We start from the raw sequence: 21244 nt of genomic DNA, 5'->3' as shown, positions 1-21244 counted from the left end.
GACTATTTCAAACAAATTATGTGCATAAAATCCATACCCACCGTCACAAGTTCACATTGAATTTTTCAATTTTAGCTCGGAAATTCACAAAAAATCAGTGAAATTGGCACCAATTTGAAATTTTTTCAAAAACTAGATTCACAAAGTTTTTGAAACTTCACCAATTGACTAAATGAAGGTTTTTGAACAATTTAAGTACATAAAATGTATACCCACCATCACAAGTTTACACTCAAAATTGCTGTTCATTAATGCAGCTTCAAACTGCCTTGTTTCGTTTTCTGTGTAGTTCACTTTTTTTATATTTGAAGTTAATGTAATTTTAGTGTTTCTTTTATTCTTTTCCAAAAAGATAAAGCATTTTTTTGCTTGAATTCAAGGATATTTTCATATAAAACGAAACCGGGAAGTATTAATTGCTAAAATTTATGTGGACTACGGTAGTCAAGCCCGCAAACACCACGCGCATTTTCATAATTGCGTACATTTGTTTTTGAAGTTTTTCTCTAGGCCAGAGGTACCAATTTACACGCCGTGTGTGTGCTCATTGCATATACAAAATTAGAAAAAAAAACGGTAGGCATACTTATTATAAAAAACGAAATTGCCGAACATCCACCGATAATCAAATTTCTCCAATTGTTTTCAAAAAATCACAAAATGAATGAAGATTCCTATCAAAGCTGGTTTCCATTGTTCTATTTCGGAGCGAGCCGCTTCAAAATCGCCAGTACAGATGAATTCCAGATAATCATTCATTTCTTCCGTGTCTTTTTGTCTCGACAATTACATCTGTGGGGACATGGACAATCTGAATGGATGATCCGCTAGGTGGCTGAAAAAGTAAAAAAAAAACTATTATGTGCTCAGTAAAATGAAATGAATTAAAAACCCACACAGAGACTTCTATCCTTTTGTAATGTTGGCAGATTCGATTATAGTGCGCCCAACTGCTATGTGCCGTTTTTGTAGGAAAGCGAAGTTTCAGGGATTCCCAAAGCAGTTTTTATTCTTTTCCTAGTAATTCTAAGGTATCAGAATAATTTTGTAGTTACAGAAGTATGCTAAATCCGAGTGCAGTATCAGTTTTTTCCACATAGCAGTAATTAGTTTCACTCCAATTTCATGCAGACCCTTATATCCAGGTTATAAATACCTAAGATTGTGTCATAAATCCAAAAGCAAGTATATGAAACAATTTATTTTCAAAATTCTAAATCTTGTTACAAACATCCGTCCATAGATGTCTCACGAGCTCAATGCCAGGCGGTGTCAAGTGATTCTGCCCCGTCACGTAGGAAAACCCGTTCTGATCGAAAAATCGAAAAGTGCCGGTTTTCTGGTTGTAAAACTCCGGGAGGTAATCAACAAGCTCGCATTGTCCATTGCAATCCTTGATTAGTTGTGCATGTCGCTTTCGAGCCATTTCATAGAACTCGGCGTTGAAGAGAATTTTCTGAAATTCAAAAGCTAATATTATAGAATGTATTCGAATGCATCAGTACATCAATTTTCACGGGATCAACTCCACTTTTCAGCATTGGTGCAATTTTTGATACAATATTATGGTTTCGGGGTATAGCGTCTAATATGTAGAGCTTATATTTAATATTTTTAATATATTTTAACATTTGTCGCTTCATAGTTTGATAGATAAAATCTTCTTCAAAACTTGTGACGTTGGAAGCAAATGGCTCTCCAATGGAGATGTGTCTGAAAACAATGTGAGATTTAGAGGGTTTTCTGGAAGTATGTCAAACTCACCGTGTGAATATAAACACAAAATCCGGCTTCTCGTCTTCAATGCTTTTCGAAAAAGTTTCCAGGTTGGACTTGCATCTGTCAAGTAATAAGCTAGGGTACAATGGCTCACAGCCATACGCAGCAATTTGCATGATGCTCTTGGATTTATTTCCGCATTCTTGATGGAAAAGTTTCTGGTGATTAGGCACCCAACTGTTGCCAATCAGAATCATTTTGTAGCCGTCTTTTGGCAGATCCTAGTTTACAAAGTTTACAAGAGAAATCAACTCAGTGCCCACCTGTGAATACTTACAGATGCCCAAAAGATCACCGAGAGCAGTGTATTGGCATAATGGGAAGTAGAAGAGCTGCTGCTCATTTACAGACCAATCACGATTACATTGTATTGCGTCGTCGATTGTCATGTTGGTTGTGTTAACGGAGAGGCTTGGTGGACTGAACATATGATCCTTGTTGATTAGTGCTAGGTTTGAGAGCAGCAAGACCATCACAAGAATTCCTAGACTTGAAGTGGAAATCTTCAAATACCACTTCTCGAAAGTTTCGAATATTATTATGGCTAACGCGATAGAGGCAGCCAAAGCAGCAACTAGCACTGGAAATATTCAAAGTCAAGTTTCAGTTCTGACTGAAATTAAATAGCTTACAAAACTGATCGTCATTGCACGTGAGCTTCCAGTAAGCATAAATTGGCCAGTGAACTAGATAAAGTGAATATGAAATGTCTCCAATGTAGGTTAACACCTTATTTGATAATAATGGGTTATTCTCAGAGAGAAGCATCAGTAATCCAGTTCCGACGGTAGCAGTGAGTCTGAAACATCAACTTTAATGACGGCAGGGGGAAAACCTTGCTAACCTTGTAATGGTGGCAGGTGGTACAAATGGAGAAGCTGTAATGGCTATCAACGATGCCAATAAGATATAAGCGGATATTTTGAAGTAACTTGTTATATGAGCTTTCGGCTCGTCCGTGTTAGTTTCTATCAATAATTTGTAAGTTTCTTCATAACTTTCTTTATTTCTAGATTTGGTGCTCAGCAATTCATGTTCATTAGAAGACACAAGATAGACAAGCATTCCTGAAAATCAACAATGTTTTATAGCTTTTACGGATGTTTTTAGAAGAACAGGATGTTTTTAGAAGATCCATCATTATAAATTTAAAAAAAAACAGTTTTTGGTTAAGTGTTGCACTTTTTAAACATCCGTGAAAGCTAGCCTACTTTTTTTTGTTGATATTTTCTGAATTCATAAAAAGGACTGTTTGGGCAGACTTCCCTTCAAGTTCTGGGGGTACTTTCCGACGTTACCAAGGAAACAAGGAACGTTTCCATAACAGCTCTATTTATAAGTGAACAATTTTTACCTATCAAAAACTGCCAAATTCTTGCTAGCACACTGTTGAATGCCACATTAGCCGGTGAGAGGGCAAAGTACCCGAATGAGAGGATACCTAAAAAACATGCTTCATATAAAAACATGCTTCATATATATCTGAACTCATTCAATTAAACTAACCTAGTAATCCATAAATAGGATATTTAAGTTTTTCAAATTTGGATGCCATCAGAAATATGAAGGGAACAATTAGGTAGAACTGCACTTCTACGGAAAGTGACCAGGTATGAGTGAAAATATCAATGGCGATGGAAAGCTGAAATCAAAATTTGTTTTAGGTAATTCATGACTTGGAGCTCACCATTTGGAAATAGTCTTCCTGCTCGGTTTTTGGCCTGTTTGACATGAATACCAATGCTCGGTTTGCCGACTCTTTATTTGTCTCGATTGCAGTTTCGGGAAAAAAGTTGTAGAGGCAAATGGCAGAGATTAAAATCACAAGGAAGTACAGTGGCAGGATCCTTTTCAGCCTCCTCGTGTAAAATGTGCATAACAACGTGAAAAATGGGTGGGTCTCGGCACGCTTGAGCAACATGCACATTAGAAATCCGGATAGTACGAAGAATCTGAAAAAAGTTCAGGATTGTGTAGAAATTCCTGATTTAGAAACATACTGATCAACTCCAAGATATCCATTCGGAAAGGTGTCCGGATAAAAATGGAAACCCAGTACAACAAGTATAGCCAAGCCACGAATTCCTTGTAAATCAGCTCGTTTTGTCATTGTACTGAAAATAGATTTAGAGGACTTCTGCGGGAGAGAAAGGATAGTGCGGATCAAAATGGAAAAGCGAGAGATCTTTTCGTCCTTATCTGACATTTCGGATCTGGGAAATGAAGCTTCAAAGCCAAGACACATTTTCAATTAGCCCAAAATAAAATAGGGGATTTAAAATTCCTGAGAAATGATTTTTAGGGAGTACACAGCTCGGAGAAAGTATTGCTTCTCTAAATAGACTGCACAGCTGATAAACACTGACGGCGGTTAACAATTTGAGTGAAATTGGATTCCGAAAACTGTATCGCGCCGAGTTTGCCTACCTGGAATCTCTGCCAGCATTTGCTAAAATCAAAGGCTAACTCGGCTAGTTGCCGAATTTCTGGTAAAGCCGACTAAGAGATAATTCGGCAAATTTGGGAAAAGCTAGACTAAAAACTAGACTTCTCGAAAGCCGAAATAGGCAAATTGGCTCTTTGGCAATCCCCTGGTGCCGAACATCCATTCAATTTTCTCTTAAAATTCCCTAAAAATTCAAAAATAAGTGGAGATTCCTATCTTAGCTAGTTTTCATTGTTCAATTTCGATTCGATATTGCCCGGTACAGATGAAATCCAGATAATCATACATTTCTTCCGAGAGGCTTTTGTCCCGACGATAGCATCTGTGATGATGTAGGACATTTGGCATGTTAGGTGTCTGCAAAAGAATTTGTCAGAAACTGAGCTCTGCAGAATTACGTAAAAAATTGTATACATTTAGAAGCACGTGGGCATATTGATAGTTATTTGCCTCAGGATATCTAAAAATCTAAAAATTTTTGAAACTTCACATTGCAGAAATGTTGGTAGTCAACTAACAATTTAAAAAAGTTTATTACCAACTAAATATCAATAATACAATAAATATGAACAATTTATTCCGGAAGGTAGACCTCTTTCACATCATCACCCTTAACAGTGTAGTTTGTAGATCCGCCGAACACAATGTCCGCCCAAGTTTGAATAACCGTTGCACAATATCTGAAAAATTCCTTGAACATATGGCGGCTAAAAATTAGCAACTCACGTTTTCCTGTCCTCCCCCGCAGTTTTGAACAAGCTGGGTTTCACGGGATGCAAGGCGACAAGATCCTGATTATAGAAATCTGGCCAGTGCTGACGATCTTCTTCTACCCAGAGATAGCTGCATGCACCTTGGAGTGATCTGTAAAAATTAACCTTTTGTAAAAACCCTTGACTTTTGAATGTGCTTGGACTGGAACTTACATTTGATGATCAACTGATCTAATGAATCGATTCATAGCGATTTCCAAGAATAGGTTGGCTTGATAGAAAATTCTCATGAGATTTGCATAGTACTCGATTTCACTTGTGGGAATGTAGTAGCTGAATTTTTTAGAAAATTAATATTTTAGGTATATCCAGAAACTCTTACAAATCTGAAACACTTTTCCCGAGATGGTTCAACATTTGGGCTTCAGCGCCCTCCGTCAAATTGTGGTAATCATACTTTCTCAGCCCATCATCGAATTTTTGCCAAGTCGTCTTAATTTCGGTGTCATTCGTGGTTTTCACAATCTCAAGGACCCGCTTTGCAGCTTTTGCTCCATATTGTGTATGATTGTACCAACTGTTATACAAATTATTGGATCCGTGGATATGATGAACTCTTGCGTAGTCGATGCGCTGCCAGATGTTGAAGACTGCATCGTCTGACATCAGAAAGTACCCTTGCACATTGTTCAGACGAAGTTCCTTAACAAGAGTGACACAGTGATAGGCGAATGCACCTTTTGACATTTCGGCAGGGTTCATATGAATATAGTTGATGGGGTGCATAATTGAGGTGGTTTTATCCAAGTTTTGAAAGTTTTCCGGGTACCAGGACCCACAGAATATAATTGTGGCAAAGTAAGGTTGGTAAAGGCGTTGTATGAGCCCCATACCGTAATCCCAGGGGTAGTTGTTGACCGCAAGGAGTACCTAAAAATTGAACTCACTAGTTTCCGGGACAATATTTATAGATACACACTCTGAAAATCTGATTCGTACAAAAAATCTTGGTTTCAGAAAGCTCGGAGACCAAGGAAAATATCTTTAGTTGCTAACTTATCGCAATCTGCCAGCAGTGACTTCAGATTTTTCAAATCAATAATAATGTTTCACTTACACTGTTCAAATCCTTTTGGAAAACATACGATTCGTTGTTCTGTTTTGCAAGCTGCTTAGGTGATGGGAAATTTATGGATATGTCTGAATGCGATGGCTTATGTATATGTTATCAGAAATGAAGCACCAACCTGAATATCCGGTTTCATTGCACCAATCCACGATATTCCCGAAATAGTTCAGCTTTTGTTCCGCTCTTCGAATACTTTGGTCCTCTCTTGGCTTGAGCAAATCAAATTCTAGATGCATCCGTCTACAGTTTACATCTCGAGTTGTTTCATCTCTTGACGCAGAGTAATCTTGAGTACTGTTTCCGACGAGCTTGGGGAATTTGAATCTAAATTTTTCAGTTTTTCATTTCACAAAGCCTCATGAATTCCCTTACCCCATAGATTTCAAATCTTCCAAGTACATCCCCATGAGTCGTGCATCTTCGGAACCCCATAACTTTTCTTTAGCCAGGTCCACCAAAAGTTGATTTATACAGTTTTCCAAAACTGTTGAGTTATTCCTGGTGCAATTCCAATTATGTAGGAACTCTATCATTTTTCCTGAATCTTCATAAACTTGCTTCTCATTTTTAAAGTCTTTTAGATAGTCGTGGGCATTTCTGAATTGAACTGCGTTGGTGGAAACGAAGGATACGGTCAGTCCGGATAAGTGCAGGATTTTTTGAGAGATGAATGATCTCCAGATGTCAGTGGTTCTGAAATTGTTAACTACAGGAAGTCCAACTTTCTCTAATGGCCCACCTGAATGATACTGTAGTCGGTAAGAACATAGTATGGAAAGCCGATTTGTGGAACAGGGTATTCTGTGAGTTCCATGGAGAATACGTCCCAACTGATAAAGTGATAGGAGGTGCGAATTTGTTGAACTCCACATTTAATCCATTATTCTTGTCAGCATTCAACAATCTTAACAAAAAAAGACGGTGAGCAACATCTTCATTCAGCCTACCGTACCTAGAAATGGCAACCTATAAACCATGCTTAACTTACCGATAAATAGCATCAACATCAGGGTCATGATGTACAAGTCCTTGCTGAACAGCAGCTCTTTTCATCTTGTAGCAAAGTACTTGACTGTTATTTCCATTTGTGTGCTTCTAAAATGGAAAGTATTAGGGTTAAGCTGGAAAAAGTTAAATACATACCTCAAAATGTTCCAAGGGGAACCCTCGGGGCCACATTCCATCCATTCCATAGAACCGGTAAGGATTAAAGAGTCGTTGGCTAGAATATGGAAAATTTTACGTAGTTATACGTAAATTTAAGAGCCACAAACCTTATACCCGATGCGTTCTGCGGGAGGAACCGTACCCCGGACACCTGATCTTCATAATCAAACTGTTTCAGTCCCAGCCTTAAAACTTTCTTATTCACCCAAAATTTTTATGATCAACTTATCATAAGGCTTATTATCATCATCAGTATCATAAATCCATTCAGCACCCTTTGAGATCGCGTAGAGATATCCAATGTTTTTCCGGGTGTAGGATTTGTAAGGGAGTTCACTGACCAGGGTGAATGCTGAAAATTTGAATATGATGAACTCCCATCAAGCCATACCAAAACTCACGTAGCTGCTTCTGATAGGCAACTGATAAGAAGTGCACATTTTCGAGCTTCCAATCTAGCGGGGTCTTGGTATCCGCCACTACTACCAGATTCCAGTCTTCAATTGCAGCAAGTCTCTGAAGTTTTTTTCCAAGATTTATTGATCTTAAATATTAAAAAAAAAACTACCTTAACATCCTCAGTTGGCTGACTGACACTTGTCACCACAATCCATCGATTGCCTTTTTTCAATGGTGGGAATTCACCGAATTCTCGATGGAAGACTGCTTTGGAGACTAGTTGGGAAATTAGAGCACTGTTATTGTGAAACTTGTAAATAAAGAAGCTTATGGATAATATTACGATTAAGGGTAGTAGGAATACGTTTCTAATGAAAAGCTTGGCCATTGGAAAAACGGATATAATAGAGTGAACTGAACAAAATGCAGGAGACATCACTAGCCGCTAGCCATAGGGGTGTTTCGAGATTCCTATCGTTTTTCATTATTCAATTAATGATTTTTTTCTATTGAAATTGAAAGATAACAGTTGTATGGTAGGTTACCATGAATTTCTTGATGCTTTGGGATATTCGAAACGGTTAAGAAATTCTCTGATGAATAAACTCCTAAAGTGGTAAAGTTTGAGTGTTTAGAAAATCTAGATTGTCTTGCAAAAACCGTTATCGTCGCCATGGAAAATGTACTACATGTTTACCACCGCGTTTCTGCAGTAACAGCGTAGCGAGCTACCCCTTACTAGACTTTATCATGCACTTTTGTTATTGAGTCCTTATTAACTTTACCTATTTAAGTGTTGAAACTGAAACTGAATGTTCAAGCACAAGCCATGAAGTGCAATAATTGCATTCTTCTCCTCACTTTTCTCTGTTCTTTTGTTGATGCAAAATCTTCACTAATTTGCACAGATGGATTTACGCTGATCAACAACAAGTGCTTGAAGCTGTTCAGTACCCCATCGAACCACCAAGAAGCTGAAAAATCCTGTAGCCGCTTTGGAGCAACACTGGTCACTGTGAAAAATGCCAACGTGAGGAGAGTTCATATCTTCTAAAATTCCAATTAATCTTTTAGGATAGTCAAGCAATATCTACTATCACTAAAAGTTCTGCACCACTAGTATGGCTGGGATTGTACTGTTTCGACAATTATCCTTCGAGATGCTTATGGGATGATGGAACTGGATCAGCGCATATGTTCAGTAATTTTTCGAATGGTTTCCCTCTTGTTCAATTGGGGAATTGCGTCTACTACTCAACGCGCGGAGTTTTGGCTGAGAAGTGGCTCAACTCAGATTGTGCCGGTAACAGGATGGCATATATTTGTGAGCTACCACCAACTTTTAAAGGTAATTGAACGAATAGTTACAGTGTCGGCCATAGAAAGTTTAGAAAGTTTAGCAGAAAGAACAAATTTTCGCTAACATCTTTGTTTATTTTTTGTAATTGTTGAAAAATGGTTCCAACAAAATTATGAACGGCAACTGGCTCTCATGAGATATCATCCGCTAATAGCGGACCGCTATATATCATCATAGTGACTTTCTGAAAAAAAACTTGTGAAAGCACTAAAAATGCGATTTCGGACAAAATTTTGGCTGAAAGTTTGGCTGAAGTACCTTGAAATCTTGAACTGGAGAATATTATATACTTTCTTGGCTCTTGTCATTTCAATGCCTTTTCTCTGCATTTTAGAATTTGAAATTTCACAAACTTTATTTTCTACATCAAATTAACACTTATGTGAAGCTATTCGTGGCGAGACCCACACGGAAATGTAAACGTTCACAATAAAAGATGTATTTATTCCAGACAACTGCACCCATAACTATAACGGATTCTGTTACACAATCAGCCAGTATGCCAAAGTGCCTCTCAAAGCACAGGAATCATGCCAAAAAGAAGGCGGAAACCTTGTGTCCATCCATTCCGAAAACGAAAACCGATATATTAATACAATAGCTCCAGTAGTTGATTATTTCATTGGTGCTACATGGAACTTTTATAATATCCTTAAATGGATTGATGGTACTGATATGCAATACACTAACATAGACCTCTTGAACTCGAACCGTGTTGATTATTGCACAGCAATGGCTACAAAAAGTGGAGGAGCTCACTCGACTGGTTCGTGGTACAGCGCAGATTGTAGTATTACTAAGCAATACATTTGCAAACGAAGAGCTGGTGTGCAGTGCTCCATGACCTCAACAACAGCTATTCCATTCCCTGAAATTCCATCAAACTGCAATGTTGGAATTCAAATGGCTCCTGGTGTCATCAACTCTCGCAATCTTTCTGGATCGGTGAACTGTACTTATCAGCTTGCTACACTGGGGCCTTACAAGATAGCTTTAAAATTCACATTTTTCGACACAGGAAATGATTATGTCACAATTTACGATGGTCCGTCAACCGAAAGTCCAATTTTGGGGCGTTACAGCGGTAACATGTATGAATTTACAAGGACATCAAGTGGTAGCACCATGGTTGTCACATTCAAATCAGATGGGTTTGGCAACCAAAGTGGATTCAACGCAGGTTTTTCATCGATTGTGTATTAACTGTGTATTGCTTTTGGAATAAAATGGATCTTTCTCTACAATAATCATTAGCCATCAGAAATAATGTCAAACCGGGTTTCCATTGTTCAATTTCGGAGCAAACCGTTTCAAAATAGTCCGGTACAGATGTATTCCAGATAACCATACATACACTTCTCTTTGTCCTGCTGATTACATCTGTGTTGGTGTGGGACATCGGAACCGGCCCTAGTGATTGGAAATTAAAAAAAAAACCCATGAGAAATGTGCAACTAGTATTTCCAATGCCTTGAATTTTTACAGGTACTTCCTGATATTTGAAGAATATAATATTATCGTCTTCCTATCACACTTCATAACATAGTCACACTACTTTCTCAAATATCGGGGAACCGCCAGACGGTACTCGGGGAGCAATATGATGATACACGTGAGCCACAATCTGACGGTTTTTTTTTTAATACGGGGCATATATCTTAGGCGCTCATTTAAACCCCCATTTCTTCCGAGCTAGCTGTGAACCTCGACTACAGTCTTCCTTTGAATGTCCTTTTAGAATCTATAGATCTTGTATTTCCTGTGTAACATCAACAAAAAAGACACTAAATTCATTCAAATATACATTTTTCAATTATAATTCTCTTTGGCAGTATCATCTTTGACTGTGAAGTTTCTCGATCCTCCGAACACAATGTCAGACCATGTTTGGATGACTGTGGCGCAGTATCTGAAACATTTTCGGTGTTTTTTTTTCGAAACACTTCCTCAACACCTACGCTTTTCGTTCTTCTCCTGGATATCCAAACTTGCTTGGCTTAATAGGATGCAAGCCTACAAGATCCTTATTGTAGAATTTAGGCCACCGAGCCCGATTGTCATCCCAAAGGTAGCTGGATGATCCGGCGAGGGACCTGAAAGGATTCGTTTCAGTTTTCTGTAAATATTCCGGGATAAAGCCTACGTTTGATGATCAACGGATCTTAAGAATCGGTTTACAGCGGTCTCCAAAAATAGTCCGCCGTCGTAGAAGATTCTCATTAGGTCCGCATAGTAGTCGATTTCAGTTGAAGGTATGTAGTAGCTGAAGCTTCAAGTTAAAAAGCTTATACAGTCGAAAAGTTACTCACAAATCCGAAATACTTTTTCCATGAGTGCTCGAAAGTTGGGCCTCTCCACCATCCGTAATATTGTGATATGCAAATTGCTTCAGGCCATTGTCAAATTTTTTCCAAGTCGTGAGAACTTTTGGATCAGTAGATGCTTTCACGGTTTCTATTATTTTTTTGGCGGCTTGTATTCCTAAAATAAAATTTCAGCACTTTGAAATAAAACAAATCCTACCATATTCAGTTGGAGACCAACTGTTATAAAAGTTAGTCGAGCCGTGTAAGTGATGAACTCTCGAGTAGTCGATTCGCTGCCAGATATTGAAGACTGTATCATCGGACATCAAAAAGTACCCCTGAACATTGCTCAGATGAAGTTCCTTGACAAGAGTGACACAGTGATAGGCGAATACACCTTTTGACATTTCGGCGGGGTTCATATGAATATAGTTGACGGGGTGCATAACAGAGGTGGTGTTATCCAAGTTTAGATAGTTTTCCGGGTACCAGGATCCACAGAATATGATTGTGGCAAAGTATGGTTGATAAAGGCGTTGGATCAATCCCATACCATATTGCCATGGATAGTTGTTCACAGCTATCAGAACCTGTAAACTTCACAATGCACTATCGGAATCAGGGGTGTGCGGCAAATCTCAAACATTTTTCCAAGCTCGGCAAATTTGCCGCACATCCCTGATCAGATTATATTTAAATAAAAGTTCACTTACGCTGTTCTGATCCTTCTGGAAAACGTATGTATCGCCATGCTGCTTTGCTAGTTGTGTAGCCGATGGAAATTGATTCGATAGATTTGAATACCCGGTCTCATTACACCAATCCACAATATCCCCGAAATAGTTCAGCTTTTGCTCCGCTCTTTTAATGCTTTGGTTTTCTCTTGGTTTCAGTAGATCAAATTCTAGATGCATCCGTCGGCAGTTTACATCTCGAGTCGTTTCATTTGTGGATGGGGAATAGTCTGTGTTGTCTATGAGTTTTGGAAATTCGAATCTGAAATACTTGAAGATCTCAAAGTTGCTATTCACTTCGTAAGCTTACCCCATATTCTTCAAGTCATCCAGGTACATTTCCATCATCTTCGCGTCGTCCTCTAGCCAAAATCCTACCTTAACCAGATCATACAGCAGCCGATCTATACAATCCTCCAATACTGTTGAGTTATTCAAAGTGCAATTCCAATTATGTAGGAACTCTATCATTTTTCCGGAATCTTCATAAACCTGCTTTTCATCTTTAAAGTCTTTTAAATAGTCATGGGCATTCCGGAACTGTACTGCGTTGGCCGGAACGAAGGATACAGTTAGTCCGGATAAGTGCAGGATTTTTTGAGAGATAAATGACCTCCAGATGTCAGTGGTTCTGGAATTATGAATTACAAAAAGTTAAGCTGACTCGATTACCCACCTAAACGACACCGTAGTCGGTAAGAACATTGTATGAAAAGCTGATTTATGGAATAGTGTATTCTGTGAGTTCCATGGAGAATATGTCCCAACTGATAAAGTGATAGGTGGTGCAAACTTGTTAAATTCCACATTTAATCCACTATTCTTGTCAGCATTCAACAATCTTAACAAGAAACTGAAAAATCTATAGAGTATGCTTAACTTACCTATAAATAGCATCAACATCAGGATCATGATGTACAAGCCCTTGCTGTACAGCAGCTCTTTTCATCTTGTAGCAAAGTACCTGAGTATCATTTCCATTTGTGTGCTTCTAAAATGGAGACTTGTTAGGGTATAACTCAAAGTTGTAGAAAACACCTCAAAATGCTCCAAGGGGAACCCTCGGGGCCACATTCCATCCATTCCATAGAACCGATAAGGGTTGAAGATTCGTTGGCTGGAATATTGAAAATTATTCGTAATTTAAATTTTAATGCCACTAACCTTATCTCTGATGCGTTCTGCGGGAGAAACCGTACCCCGGAAACCTGATCTTCATAATCAAACTGTTTTAGTCCCAACCTTAAAAGCTACTTCATTTACAGGAAATTTTTATGATAAACTTATCACAAGGCTTGTTATCATCATCAGTGTCATAAATCCATTCAGCTCCTTTTGAAATTGCGTAGAGGTACCCAATATTTTTCCGGGTGTAGGATTTGTAAGGTAGTTCAGTGACCAGGGAGAATGCTAAAAATTTATAGCTGCTGAAACCGCCATCAAGCTTTCCAAAACTCACGTAGCTGTTTCTGATAGACAACTGATAAGAAATGCACATTTTCTAGCTGCCAATCCAAAGGGGTCTTGGTATCCCCCACAACTACGAGATTCCAGTCTTCAATTGCAGCAAGTCTCTAAAATTTTCTCCAAGATTTATTGATCCGATGAATTAAAAAGAAAACTACCTTAACATCCTCCGTCGGCGGACTAACACTTGTCACCACAATCCATCGATTTCCGGCTTTAATTGTAGGAAATTCATTTGTTCTATTCTGGTAAAGCAGTCTAGATGCTGGCTTTTGTGCACCTTCAAGCAAATTAGAATTGTTGTTTAGCTTATAAAATAGAAAGCACACATATAATACTGCAGATATGGCCAGCAAAAATAAAGTCCGGGTGAGAAGCTTGGTCATTTCGGATACGAATGAATGACCAAAAAATGGAATAAAAATTGAGGAGGAGGAGGAGGAGGATTTCTAGTTCCAAATGGAGATCCTTATCTCAGGTGGTGGGTCGGCTTTTGAATTTTTCACCAAAATAATAACTTTTTTACTTAAAGGTTTCACATTTAATATGGTATTTTTTCTATTTTCAATATTACTGTTCTATTTGAAGGTTTTTCCGATCTGTGAATTTCTGAAAAAAGGAAAGAAATCATTGGCACACTGAAAAGCCCAACTCTGGTTGTTTGTATTTCTGCCGAAAAAAACTGAATAAAATAATTTCAGCTTTGTATTACTTCTGTGCTTAAGTTAACTTAAAGACAAGAAACTACATATTTCAATAGACAAAGAAGCACAAAAATGTTTGGGAAGATTCTAATCGTCGGCCGGTTTCATTGTGGAACAGCGCGGGACGATGGATATCTAAGAGATGAGAGAATTGTTTGGAAGATCAAAAAGGAAAAAAAAAGCTAGCTTATTTCACTTGAGGGACCACAAAATCTGTAGCACATGATATTTATAAAATTATGGGTATTTCGTGCTCTTTTATTCGCTTTTCAAAGCTTTCTGAGAACTGAGCTTGATTCTGGAACTTACCACCTGAAAATTCATAGGAACCATTTTGAAATATAGGCTAGCAATATGAAATGAATGGCATAGGCTTTCCAACCCTCGCCAATCCCTTTTTCGGTATTTTTTGAATCTGATGGGCTATTTTTCATGGTTTTTCGCCCGACTTTGGAATGTCTGATTTTTAGTTGTTTTTTTATTTTTCTGAGTTCTTGAATTTTCTGGAATTCCTTTTTTCCCCGCTCCTCGTCCAGCCAAATCTGAAGCCTAAGCCTTAGTCTAATAGTAAGCCTAATTCAGTATGTCTTATGCAAGTCCACATGGCATCCTGGCGGTTTTCGTCAGTATTGGAAAATTCAAAAATTTTGAAAACTATTTCATATCAGGGTGCTCAAAAATCTTTGATTTCTAGCTCAATTTCAAGTAAAGTGTACGATATCCAATAAAGTCTAAAAAGTTGGAGAATTCTGGTCTGGAACTACACTTGTTAGACCCGGTTAGTCTTTCACTGAAAGCCAATTCCTTAGATATCTCTCCGCGGCCATCTAATCTAGAAAATGAACAGTCACGGCAGCGATCCGAAAGTGCAGTTTTTCTTTCAAATTGCGATATTCTTCAAGATTTGCTCAGTTTGCTCTGTTGTTTAAAGAAATATTTCGCACTACTTGGCGATGACAACTCGACGACAAGGAAGCACGTGAATTCTATAACTCTCATATTATTATTATTACACGTATTATCCACATATTCATTCCACGATCTCTATATTCGATCATTCCTCAACATTACCATTCTTACTGCTCTTCGCTTTCTAATAAAGCTTGCTTATTATTACACTATTGGATATATTACATGCAGTTTTTTCTCAAAATGCTCAAGATTTCCTCAAGATTTACTCCATTTGCTTTGTTTCTCCTATTTTCAATTCTACTTTGTTTGTGGTTTTTGAAGAAATATTCTCAAGATCTTTCTAGGATCTCTATAGAACTTTATGAAAATGAGTTTTGCATTGGCTACAATTTCCTGGAGGCTACAGAAAAGTGAGTCGTCTGATCTTTTCACCGAGCATCCCTGAATATTTTCAGATTCCGAGAAGACGGCTTGGAGCCTGTGACACTTGCCATTCATGGGACATCCGATGTCCTTGAAGTAGTGGAGAAGAAGCCATCAAACTGGGATGGGCCTATATCATTCGGGATGTTTGTTGACTATCACTCCCAGAAGGCTCTGGAATATGTGGCAATGCTTCATCAGTGTGATAAGGAGTTCGGGGAGAAAGTGAGCACAATTTTTTGGGCATTTAAAAAATACCTTGAGCTTTCAGGTCACCGTTCACTATGTGTTCCGAACTTCTCCTTCCCAGATGGATTGTCCAGTGATAACTCCTGATGTGTCGGTGAATTGTGATGAATTTCGTCGGAATCGTAAGTTTTTTTTCATATTAGGTTCCAAATTTTAGCTGAATTTTTTCCAGGAAAGCAGCTCCTCAAAGAAATAACCTCCCCGTTTCAAATCTACCCAATAAACTTGATGAGAAATGTTGCCCGCCGTGGAGCAACTTCTGATCTACACTTGATAGTCGACGCTGATATGACAATGAGCTCTGATTTTGCGAGAAAAGTGAAGCCAATCGCAAATCGCATAATTGATGGGAAACAGAGACAAGTTTTGGTAGTTCGGTTAGCTTTTAGCTTAAAGATTTAAATTTAACTTCAAATTTGTTGCAGACGTTTTGAGACAAACGAAGATGAGATTCCACTGGAAGTTGAGCAGCTGAAGATGGGATTTGAGAATCAAAAGTGAGCGGATTTCTGATAAAAAGTGGTTCAAGTTGCTAACTGATAAATTCCAGAGTATTCGAGTTCCATCACAATTTTTTCTTTATTGGGCATAAAATTCCAGACGTGGAAAAATGGTTTCACGCCTCGAAGACAGAAAATGAAGTGACTGCCTGGGAAATTCCATACTCGTGAGTTTTTAAGATTTTGGTTCTAAATAATTTAGTGAGCTTTAGTACGGGAACCAACGCACCCACGCGATGTCAGGCTGACCCATTACGCTTTGATCTACAAAAAATGCGGGAATTTTTTCCCCACAAAAATGTGACGGCAGCACGTTCTTAACCATGCAAAATCAGTTGAGAACTCTGCGTCTCGATTCCCGCATTTTTTGTAGATCTAAGTAGATCGAACCGACATGGGACACTCTGATACCTATTTTACTAAACTTTTTACCACCTTTTTGTTTGGCCTAAAAGTAGCCCACTACTTACAGAGGAAATGCATGGGAAGTGCAAGTGATTCTTCACCGGAACGACATGTACAACGCCGAGTACTTTCCGTCTAGAATCCGAGACATGCAGTCTTTGGTTGGTTTTTTTTTAAATTTGTACAGTACTCTGATAACCCAGATGTGTGAGTTTTAAAAAAAGCGTGTGCAGGCTAACGATCTATAAGTTTTAAATTTTCCATCTTCACAAATGATTCCAGATCTACGGTCTCTGCCGAGCCAACTACACCTTCAACTTGCTCTCTCACGTATTCAATGTTCACCAAGGCATCAAAGAGGATGACACAATGTACTCGAAAGTTGTCACAGCTCACTCGAAGCGATATGGAAGGAATAGGTAGTTTAGGATATATATATTTTTGAAAAATAAACAAAAAAAATTTCAGAGCATTCTCCCGCTACGTCCATGAGATGAATACTGCGTATCCGGGAACTATTCAGCGGTGCGGGAAGTTTGAGATGTGATAATTTATTTGAATTTAATTTTTCCGTGATTCTAGTTGTTTTTCGTTGTAATTTGAACAAATAAATTTTGGATAATCAAAGATTTTTATTTGTTTACTTGTAAATTTCAGACATTTCAATTTGAAGTTTTTGCCGTAAGTATTCCTGTCAATTATTGTCAATGATTGTCACGAAAAACTAACTAAACAAAGGCTAAATTTCAGTCACATCTGCCACGTGTCACATTGTGTTTGAACGTGCTTCTGGCAAAGTCCGTTTTGAACACGTTTTGAGATGATTCGAATCTCTCGGCGATATCCATCTTCCAGTGGTGTCCCTTTGACAAAGAGAAGTGCATCCAACATTTTTCATCCCGTCCCGACAAATTTTTGCGCCGATGTTTATCTTAAAATGCGGAATATAAAGCCGACGCGCGGGCTATTCTTCTCAATTTTTCCTTTGCTATGGAAGCCCGCAACGCTGAAGTGAGTTTTGCTATTCATTTTTTTATAATTTTAATTTTCCAGTGTTTCAGGGTCTCGAATCATGTATTGAGAAGATTCAGGAGGTGAAATTGAGCAGTTTTGCAGAGTTGAAGGCTTTTAGAGAACGGAAAGTAGCGTTGATCACAGGAATCACTGGGCAGGTAACTTTAAGTTTTTAATAATTTAATATTAAATATCAGGGGTGAGCGGTAACTGCCGGTTTGCCGATTTGCCGGAAATTTTTATTTTCGTAAAATTGCCGATTTAATTTCCTAAAATTTCCCTTAATTCATAAAACTTTTGTTACCTTTTTCATTTCAGGACGGTTCCTACCTTGCCGAGCTTCTACTCTCCAAAGGATACAAAGTTCATGGGATCATCCGACGATCCTCATCATTCAACACAGCTCGTATTGAGCATCTCTACGGAAATCCTGTCACTCATAACGGAAGTGCGTCATTTTCCCTGCACTACGGAGATATGACAGATTCTTCATGCTTGATCAAGCTCATTTCGACAATTGAGCCGACAGAGGTGAATTGAGACACTTCAGTACTTCCTTACCTACCGATTTTCAGATCTACCACCTCGCCGCTCAATCTCATGTCAAAGTCTCCTTTGACCTCCCGGAGTACACCGCTGAAGTCGATGCAGTAGGAACCCTTCGTCTTCTTGACGCCATTCACGCTTGTCGTCTAACCGAGAAAGTTCGATTCTACCAAGCTTCAACTTCGGAGCTCTACGGAAAAGTTCAAGAAATCCCACAAAGCGAGCTGACCCCATTCTACCCGAGATCCCCTTATGCGGTCGCCAAGATGTATGGCTATTGGATTGTGGTGAACTATCGGGAGGCGTATAAGATGTTTGCTTGTAATGGAATTCTGTTCAACCATGAGAGTCCGAGAAGAGGTAAGGTACTTTGAGAGTTTGAAAAGTTGTATATTGTAGGTTCAGACCTTTAGACCCTTAAAGCCAGGCCTGCCTTCTATGGAAGCACTAGGCCAAACTGAGAACTTTTCATAAGCCTCATGCTAAGTTACGACTTGAACTGAAGCTTTATCTAGGGATTTAACTGCTGCTCAAAAACAAACTCCAGTAAAAGCTTTGCTAATTTTCAAAACTTCCAGGTGAAACCTTTGTCACACGCAAAATCACCCGATCTGTTGCAAAAATCAGTCTTCGCCAGCAAGAGCACATCGAGCTCGGCAACCTGAGTGCTCTCCGAGACTGGGGCCACGCGAAAGAATACGTCGAGGCAATGTGGAGAATCCTTCAACAAGACACCCCAGACGACTTTGTGATTGCCACCGGGAAGCAGTTCAGTGTCCGCGAGTTCTGCAATCTTGCATTCGCGGAAATCGGAGAGCAGTTGGTTTGGGAAGGCGAAGGTGTCGATGAAGTTGGGAAGAATCAGGATGGAGTGGTGAGGGTGAAGGTCAGCCCGAAGTACTACAGACCGACTGAGGTGGAGACTTTGTTGGGGAATCCGGCGAAGGCTAGGAAGACACTTGGTTGGGAGCCCAAGATTACTGTTCCGGTAGGTAACTTGTAGTTGGGCTCAAATATAAGTTGTTTTAATTCCAGGAGCTCGTCAAAGAAATGGTGGCTAGCGATATCGCGTTGATGGAGGCAGATCCAATGGCTTAGGCTTAGAATAACATTTTATTTCCCGTAAAATTATATAAATTTCATAAAATTTCTATTCATGGTAAAGGTATTGTACACGATGTATCTTGAAACTTCAGATCCAACGAATCTCTATTAAATGGGAACACTACATAATCGAAATAGTAGATTTTATGCAGCATTTCTCGAATATACGGGTCTTCCCGTATTTGCCGTTCAGCTTCAAGGCGATGCGCAGACTTGTAGGTGGAATGATCGGTGTCACCGTCTGAAATTTTGAGGCCTGAACTACGGCCCAAAGCCTAGTTCCTTACCCTTCATCCCATCCACAACCATATCCACCAGGGTCTCATTGACTCGCTGTTTTCTTAAAATCTTTTCCGTTTGAGTGATCGCGGAGCTTCTTTCGGTTTTATCAGATCCAATAGGTATCAGTTGCCATTTTGAGAGGTCCTTGTAGAAGTCACAATTCCTGAAAAATCTCTATATACATACATCAGTTTCAATTTTAATCCCGATCAATGTATGTTGCTAAATGGCTTCAAGCTGTACACACATGTATGCAACCAAGCTCTGGAAAATGGTGGGGGGGGGGGGGGGGGAGATCGCCTCTTCAAAATACACCTACCATGAAAGCGGTGCCGCATGAATCTCCACATACTCCGGTTGCTCTCTTCCATCCCATCGCCGCTGAACCTTCTTCAAGCCCCAGTAGAAATTTTTAAGCACACAAGTCATATTGTTTCCGCAGTTGTAACATTTTTGTTCTCTAAACGTGGAGAGCTATAGGAATTCGGAGAGAAAAGAGCATACCGCACACATTTATCCAGGTAGAAGGAGATGAATCGTTGGAATGGGTCCCGAATGAATGCAAATCTCACCGTGTCGGTATCGTTCAGAAGGGTTTCAGAGGGATTGAGGTAGGAGCGGTCATGTTCGCATTTTCTGGAATACAAGATAAGGTGACTACGGCTAATGTTGCAACCGGGCCAGGCCGGCTAAGTATGACGTATCCCGAACTTCAGAATCGATGTGATACTTTGTAGAACCCTAAAAGGTACCTACGATCCTAAGTGCTACATGGCAACTAGATTAGATTTTTCAGTCCAGGCCTCCTTTCTGAAGATCCTGGCAAATCATAACTACTAGTCAGTATGTTTAAAAACCTTTAATCAGTAGGAAGATTCAGCTCGTGCTCAAGATCCTCACCTCTCATCCTTCCACGTGTCGTTCAGACTCTGGCTGTTTGCAAAATACTGCTGCTCGTCATACAACAGGCACATTATGTTCTCTGCTAGCTGTGACATAGATTTCCGGAGTGTACACGAGATGAGCTTCTTGTCAGGGGCTACCTGAACCATTCACGTGTGTTCTTAGCGTCTGGAAGTAGGATAGTTTACCATGAATCGTTTGGTGTAGTTGACAAATGGAACTATGAAGTCTTCAACTGAAATTGGAATGAACATAAGTCTTGCTAGTTCTGTGACGAGATCTGGTAGATGTCGGGCGCTTGTCAAACCATTTACTGAACCCGACGTTTACCGGGTTCTGTCAAGAGATTCTAAGCATTTATTCAGACTTCTACAGCCCGACGTTTAATATTTTTTGCGATTGACAAGACATTCCACCCTCTATATTTTCACTAAACCAGTTACTTTTCAACTCCCGGCATCTCCCGACATCTCCCGGGTGTACCACTCACCTCCCTCAAACTCCATCACAGTTTTTCTGGCTACAGTTCGAAGCTTACACGTCTTGCTCATCTGTGTGTAGTTGTGAATACTGAGGATCATGAGAAATTTGACACTAGCAATGACGAAAAAGATTTTAGCGTGCTGCATGCTGCCAATTTGGAAAGTACTGAAAAGCTTTAAAGATTGGAAAAAAGGTTTAAACTCAATATGAGACAAGCTG

The 21244-nt window shown here is 39.2% G+C and overlaps 7 protein-coding genes across 7 annotated transcripts; 3 read left to right on the top strand and 4 right to left on the bottom strand.

Annotated features, from left to right (window-relative positions):
• Positions 1-1188: 1188 nt before the first annotated feature.
• oac-35 (Acyl_transf_3 domain-containing protein) lies at positions 1189-3889 on the bottom strand (the record flags this gene model as incomplete). The annotated part of the gene is made up of 10 exons (NM_060710.2): positions 1189-1456; positions 1506-1713; positions 1765-2000; positions 2043-2359; positions 2412-2578; positions 2624-2846; positions 3134-3220; positions 3286-3421; positions 3467-3731; positions 3780-3889. 10 exons carry the CDS (start codon positions 3887-3889, stop codon positions 1214-1216), a joined length of 1992 nt encoding a protein of 663 aa, NP_493111.1. The 3' UTR covers positions 1189-1213.
• A 910-nt stretch (positions 3890-4799) lies between these two features.
• F56H6.9 (Glycosyltransferase) lies at positions 4800-8021 on the bottom strand (the record flags this gene model as incomplete). Its single annotated transcript, NM_001375228.1, has 14 exons — positions 4800-4905; positions 4952-5089; positions 5152-5271; positions 5321-5868; positions 6056-6138; positions 6186-6391; positions 6440-6760; positions 6807-6971; positions 7056-7162; positions 7211-7289; positions 7342-7420; positions 7464-7586; positions 7636-7750; positions 7803-8021. The coding sequence occupies 14 exons, from the start codon at positions 8019-8021 to the stop codon at positions 4800-4802; spliced, it is 2409 nt and encodes an 802-aa protein (NP_001361863.1).
• A 441-nt stretch (positions 8022-8462) lies between these two features.
• Positions 8463-10196, top strand: clec-18 (C-type LECtin; the record flags this gene model as incomplete). Its single annotated transcript, NM_060708.1, has 3 exons — positions 8463-8663; positions 8708-8981; positions 9445-10196. The coding sequence occupies 3 exons, from the start codon at positions 8463-8465 to the stop codon at positions 10194-10196; spliced, it is 1227 nt and encodes a 408-aa protein (NP_493109.1).
• A 606-nt stretch (positions 10197-10802) lies between these two features.
• Positions 10803-13886, bottom strand: F56H6.7 (Glycosyltransferase; the record flags this gene model as incomplete). The annotated part of the gene is made up of 14 exons (NM_001375227.1): positions 10803-10902; positions 10952-11086; positions 11137-11256; positions 11303-11474; positions 11517-11889; positions 12013-12295; positions 12344-12664; positions 12710-12874; positions 12918-13024; positions 13072-13150; positions 13198-13276; positions 13321-13443; positions 13493-13607; positions 13659-13886. The coding sequence occupies 14 exons, from the start codon at positions 13884-13886 to the stop codon at positions 10803-10805; spliced, it is 2400 nt and encodes a 799-aa protein (NP_001361862.1).
• Positions 13887-15271: 1385 nt separating this feature from the next.
• bgnt-1.6 (B3GNT1, Beta-1,3-N-acetylGucosamiNylTransferase 1, homolog) lies at positions 15272-17320 on the top strand. The gene is made up of 9 exons (NM_060706.2): positions 15272-15526; positions 15572-15764; positions 15811-15910; positions 15961-16165; positions 16214-16285; positions 16339-16455; positions 16761-16854; positions 16976-17112; positions 17162-17320. The coding sequence occupies exons 1-9, from the start codon at positions 15357-15359 to the stop codon at positions 17238-17240; spliced, it is 1167 nt and encodes a 388-aa protein (NP_493107.1). The 5' UTR covers positions 15272-15356; the 3' UTR covers positions 17241-17320.
• A 363-nt stretch (positions 17321-17683) lies between these two features.
• On the top strand, positions 17684-19418 carry gmd-2 (GDP-mannose 4,6 dehydratase 2; the record flags this gene model as incomplete). The annotated part of the gene is made up of 6 exons (NM_060705.3): positions 17684-17704; positions 17755-17865; positions 18026-18238; positions 18283-18613; positions 18832-19241; positions 19289-19418. The coding sequence occupies 6 exons, from the start codon at positions 17684-17686 to the stop codon at positions 19349-19351; spliced, it is 1149 nt and encodes a 382-aa protein (NP_493106.1). The 3' UTR covers positions 19352-19418.
• F56H6.4 (Carbohydrate sulfotransferase) lies at positions 19408-21171 on the bottom strand (the record flags this gene model as incomplete). Its single annotated transcript, NM_060704.1, has 7 exons — positions 19408-19598; positions 19645-19802; positions 19959-20099; positions 20144-20275; positions 20540-20682; positions 20731-20777; positions 21033-21171. The coding sequence occupies 7 exons, from the start codon at positions 21169-21171 to the stop codon at positions 19408-19410; spliced, it is 951 nt and encodes a 316-aa protein (NP_493105.1).
• Positions 21172-21244: the final 73 nt, after the last annotated feature.

This window comes from Caenorhabditis elegans, chromosome I, assembly GCF_000002985.6.
Source record: "Caenorhabditis elegans chromosome I".
NCBI classification, from domain to species: domain Eukaryota; kingdom Metazoa; phylum Nematoda; class Chromadorea; order Rhabditida; family Rhabditidae; genus Caenorhabditis; species Caenorhabditis elegans.
This window is presented reverse-complemented; position numbering and strand designations above follow the sequence as displayed.